The sequence below is a fragment of the Paramisgurnus dabryanus genome, chromosome 8, assembly GCF_030506205.2.
Source record: "Paramisgurnus dabryanus chromosome 8, PD_genome_1.1, whole genome shotgun sequence".
NCBI lineage: Eukaryota > Metazoa > Chordata > Actinopteri > Cypriniformes > Cobitidae > Paramisgurnus > Paramisgurnus dabryanus.
In genome coordinates, this window is record NC_133344.1 from 19052687 (window position 1) to 19058686 (window position 6000).

The following is a 6000-nucleotide window of genomic DNA, read 5'->3' on the forward strand; positions in this document are numbered from 1 at the left end:
CAGTAATGAAATTATTTGAATTAATATAGGTCAATACCAAATCAATAAGAACTGAATGTCACAATATAGATAAGACCTGAATATAAGCACCAGAGTTCATTAACCAGCTTTGGCAGTCTGTAGTTGGTCCCTTTGTCTTGGCTTGATTCTTTACAGTTGATACCCGGTGATCGGCTGCGGCTGATCGGCTGGGATCCGGGTCACGGCACCAGTTTTATGTAGCAGACTCGCTTTTTCCTCTCGAGAACACAAGCCAAGGACAACAGAATGGGATCTCTTCTTTTTATTTTCTGCAAAATATGGGCACTTCATTAAATTAACACGATGCACGTAGTCTCTCCCACTCACCACAATATTACTGGGGAGAGATGCAAGAGAGCATGAACAGGTCTGACCTCAGCAGCATCACACAGTGCTCTCAGGCAAAAGGTATATGTTTTTTACATCACTATAATTATGACATTATGGGGAAATAAATTAAAAACATATGATAATCAATATAACACCAAATGATATAACAACAACGGTGTATAAACAAATCATGTTACAACCCTTCAATAAAGATTTTTTTCCATAAAGAGTCAGTTGTGTGTTCTTTTTTAGTAATATGCACTATATCTTTATACATGAAAATGAAAAAGTTTATGAATTATTGTATCAACACATTGCAATCACGTAATTACAATCAATGTTTCTAAACAACACACAATGTATACACTATAAACCAAATATTGTTTTCAATTAATCATTGTAATCATTTACTGGGTTTTATACATTTTAAATGAGTAAAAGTAATGCATCAATCTGTAAATAGTTATCATTTTAAATCAATTTTATATGAAAAAGATCCCTTTTTTATATTTTATGACATGCATACCTGCAAAATATGGGCACTTCATTAAATTAACACGATGCACGTAGTCTCTCCCGCTCACCACTAGGGGTACACAACACCAGCTTGTTAGCAACACGTGCGTCACACAAAGTCCCATATAACTCATATAAAACATACAATCCATCAAAGTTTAAACATAACACATACAGATTATATTGCTTTAACAATTTCATGAACTGTTTTTAACAAATTACACTTAAAACATACCAATATTACTGGGGAGAGATGCAAGAGAGCATGAACAGGTCTGACCTCAGCAGCATCACACAGTGCTCTGAGGCAAAACAGCTCTCTCACTCAACAGCGCCACCGTGTGCGTCACCAATAAGTGCCCCAATGACAACAAATACTTCAGATCTAGTTCCCATACAGTTTTTTTCAAGTATGAACATAAATGCATACAAAATACAAAGAGAAATAAATCATAATATAAAAGAACTGCATATGGGAAGTTTTGAGAAGTTCACAACAAAAAATGTGAATGATGAAATAGAAAAATAAAAGAATTATAAAGAAATTAGAGAACTGTTTTGTAGCCAGTTACACATACTTGGTAGTTATTATGTAACTCTAGATAAGTACTGGGTAATAACAGATACTGTACATACTTATAGTGTAGGTATACTGTAACTAACAAGAAACATTTCTGTACTTACAAATAAATCTACAATATACGTTTTTAGTATTTACAGGCAAGTTAGGGTAAATGACAGGTATTTATAGTGTACATATATGATAACTAATATCGAACACTACTGTACTTACAAATTGTTTATACACAATAAGTGTGTACTAGTGAATGTACCCAGTAGTTAATGCATATGATAGTCAATGGTTGGGTTTGCCTCACAGTGACATGTATATGATGCTATATCTTAGGTGGTAGGTCCTATGTAATAACTGTGTAAAAAGCAACACTTTATTTTACAGTCCTGTTTCCATGCAGTTACATGTAGGTACTAGTGAATGTACCCAGTAGGTAATGCGTATGATAGTCAATGGTTGGGTTTGCTTTACAGTGACATCTATATGATGCTATATCCTAGGTGGTAGGTCCTATATAATAACTGTGTAAAAAGCAACACTTTATTTTACAGTCCTGTTTCCATTCAGTTACCATAGACATACTAGAGAATGTACCCAGTAGTTAATGCATACAGTTATTTAATGCTTGGTTTAAAGGACAAAGATACTGAGTACCAAAATGACACATCAGTAATGTTTGTTCTTAGTTCATCATATATGTATGATATAAGTATAACTTACACTTGCCTGCAGGTACCACACACTTATCGTGTATATACAATTTGTAAGTACAGTAGTGTTTCTCATTAGTTACAGTATACATAGCCTACACCATATGTGCCTTTCATTAACTTACACTAGCCTACAGGTACCACACACTTATCATGTATATACAATTTGTAAGTACAGTAGTGCTTGATATTAGTCACTATAAATACCTGTCATTTACCCTAACTTGCCTGTAAATACTAAATACTTATATTGTACATTTATTTGTAAGTACAGAAATGTTTTTTGTTAGTTACAGTATACCTACACTATAAGTATGTATCTGTTATTACCAAGTACTTATCTAGAGTTGTATAATAACTACCAAGTATGTACCACTGGTAAGTACAGTAATGATACCAGTTAATTACCATGTAAGATACCTAGAAGTAAGTACCACACTTTTGGGTAAGTACATTTAAGGTAACTACACGTACTGTAAAATAAAGTGCTTCCCATTTTCTTTATCAAACTGTAATGATTTCTGCCTAAAACTGGTATTTCTGAATGGCCTGAGGACAGGATTAAGCAGATTTTATATGAAAGTACTTGACAAATGTATAGAACGTGTCGAGAGCATTCGGTTACAATCATTAGGCCTATCTCATTTTTGATGGAGGTAGCATTTAGTGGCTTTTCCATCTGAACTCTTCTGTGAGGTTTCCTTTATCCCAAAATAAACTGCATGTTTGAGCTGCCTAAATTAAAAAAAACATATTGCACTTATATCTTAACATACATATGTGTTATTGTTTTGTCTCAAGATGCACACCACTGTTGTTTTTTGTAAGGTATGTTTGTAAAAGCTACTAAAATGTCCTAATATTACTTAGGCCTATTCCTGGTTTAATCTAAACCGGTGGTTTCCAACATGCCCACAGATAGTCTATGAGTTGCCCGTCAAAGCACAATAGTGAGCCCCTATTGTCTGATTCACGTTTTTACATTTCCTTTGGTGTGTAAGTGTGTATTAGTACATGTTAACGATATGCTAAAGATACCAACCCCAAAGTAAACGATGACGCGAGTTATCGTCTCCAACGTAAATCTCTTTTCTACAACAAACACACGCATTGTAGAAAACAGTTTACTCTCTGGGATTGGTGATGTAGTAAAGACCGTTATTATCACAATTCCTCCTGATTCGGACTCACAGCCTGTAAGTTAACTCCTGTTAGCAACCGAATGTTTCAAACATGGTAAGGAGCATCACATTTCTTTCTGATGTCAGAGGTATTCAGGCCAATCAAAACGCACAGATTAGCTGGCCACTCAGGGAATTTCAGGAAGAGAGTGAAATCTGGAGCTACAAAAATGTACGGTACGTGGGAATTAATGTGTTTTTTAACCATAAACCACGCAAACACATTGTATTATAGCAAATATACAAAATATGCTCTTTAATATTTTTTTATATTTTTTATCAAATACCAAATGTTTTTTTGCAAGTTTTTATTAACAACGAAACAATTCGAGCAAACCAAAATTTTCAGATCTTTTGAATTTTCATGAAAACCTAAAAGATTTAAATAAGTTATCTACATTTGTTGCTAAACATTAAATTTAGTCATCCTAAGCAACAAGTAATACATTATCGTTTTGTAAAACAAACAAATACATAGAATTACTGAAATAATATCCGTCATTATACTGGTCAAAAGCCAGTATACATAAATAGACAGTGTAAACAATTATTAAAAATGTTTAGGTACTTTTGCCCCAAGTCATTGTCATCTGTAGGCTAACTTTTTTGTCTCATTTTCCTTCTTAATGCATCTTTGATTTCTTTGGTTCTGAAGCAGTATATCATTGGATTGACAACAGGCGGCAACAAACTGTAGCACATAATTAACAGCATCCGAATACCTGGAGAGATTTTAACAGTCACATCATACACATAGACAACACATCTGGGGACATAGTACAGACAAATAATAAAAAGTTGTGGAGTGCAGGTTGAGAATGTTTTATATCGAGCCTGACTGTCAGAAATTTTATAAACTGCTGTGATGATGGCAATAAATGAAAATATAATAAAAGTCAAAGGGCCCAAAAGAAGAAACATGGCATATCCAAATGAAAACCATTGTTTTTGCCTTACATCTCCACAAGACAGTTTAACTAATGAATTTTGGTCACAATAATTTTGGGTTATTACATTAGAAGCACAGAAGGGTTCATCAAATGTTTCGTACACAACGATCGACAAAGAAATTATAAGGAGTATCCAAATCAATGCAAATGACAACACAATTGTCTTGTTTGTAATAATAGCACAATATCTAAGTGGGTTGCGCACAGCAACAAAGCGATCAATGGCCATTAATAGCAAAATAAAAGAATTAACACTCCCTAAATAATGAACAAAAAACATTTGCACAAAGCATCTATAAAACGATATAGTGTTGACATTGAAAAGGTATTTTGAAAATGCTGTAGGCAGCGTTACAGTTCCAAACACAAGATCAGACACTGCAAGATTACAGAAGATTAAATACGTGGGTTTCTGAAGGCTTCTCTCATATGCAATAAATGAAATGATAAAGATGTTTCCTCCTGCCAGTGTCAAGTAGACGAAAAACAAAAAGCTCCCCACAGCTCCATAATACTGCGCTTGGAGTCCTGGAAATCCCTGCAGGTAGAATTCAGTGAAGTTGCTAAAAAACATGGCTCTTGCAGGACTTTACGGTTAAACAATATACAGTAAACCCACATACACTGCAATACAAAACAGTGTCAGTTGCACAGTGTGAAGGATGGATTTAAAAATTGCATGAAAAGGTTAGACTCCATATATAAATTACAATACCACAAAACAAACAATACAATGAAAACATAATGCTGTAATTGTAACTAATCTTCTAAAGCTTAATATAATCTGAAGTTAATGTACAGACATAAAAGACCTCGCACAGATGCTCATGCTTTAGATTTCGATCAAATGGAAATCTCATTCATTCATAATGTCATTCTGAAACAATACACCAAAACCATGGCTTATCATCTCTATAATAAGATTACAGAGACCTCCCACTCTTGACGGGTTGTTTGAAGTTTCTCATGTCCCATTGGCATGATCTATTTTTGTTGTTCTTGTATTTGTGTGTGTGGGGGGTCCATTAGTTTGCTAGATGTAATTAAACAATAATATTTATAATAGATATTAGATTAGATTTAGATGTTATCAGTAGAGATGCACCGATATTATATTTTTTCCACGGATACTGAAAGCCGATTATTCAGACTGATATCTGCAGATACCGATGCCAACAGTTTGGGTTTATATTAACTTTTTATCTACAGTGATTTGCCATAAGATGTGATTTGATCCTCATCTAGGTCACAACCATATACAAACACAATGTGCATAAGCTGACAACACAAATAATTCTAGTTTCTTGTGTCTTTTTTGAAAACATCCATTAAACATTCACAGTACTGGAGAAAAATGTAAGTGAACCCATAGACTAATAACTTTATTGAAAAATATTTTGTGTCAGAAGCTGGCAAACTGGAGTTAAGTGCAACTTTAATTGATATAAAAACACTCAAACATTTTAAGATTGCTGTCCTAGAGAAGCATCAGCTCTTATGAACCATGCCTCTTTAAAGATGTTCGATTAATAGTAATGCACTCCATAAGGCTAAAAAGGGATACAAAACAATCTCAAAATGTTTAGACATTTATCAATCTACAGTTAGACAAATGTCTATAAATGGAGACAGTTTAATACTGTAGCTACCCTTTCTAGAAGTGGGCACCCAGCCAAGATGACTCCTAAGACACGACACAGAATAAATACTTAATAAAG

The 6000-nt window shown here is 34.0% G+C and overlaps 1 protein-coding gene across 1 annotated transcript; it reads right to left on the bottom strand.

Moving 5' to 3' along the window:
• Positions 1–3315: 3315 nt before the first annotated feature.
• On the bottom strand, positions 3316–4856 carry LOC135770208 (olfactory receptor 1500-like). Its single transcript, XM_065279942.1, has 2 exons — positions 3935–4856; positions 3316–3359 (listed from the first exon to the last, which is right to left on the bottom strand). Exons 1-2 carry the CDS (start codon positions 4854–4856, stop codon positions 3316–3318), a joined length of 966 nt encoding a protein of 321 aa, XP_065136014.1.
• Between the last annotated feature and the right edge of the window lie 1144 nt (positions 4857–6000).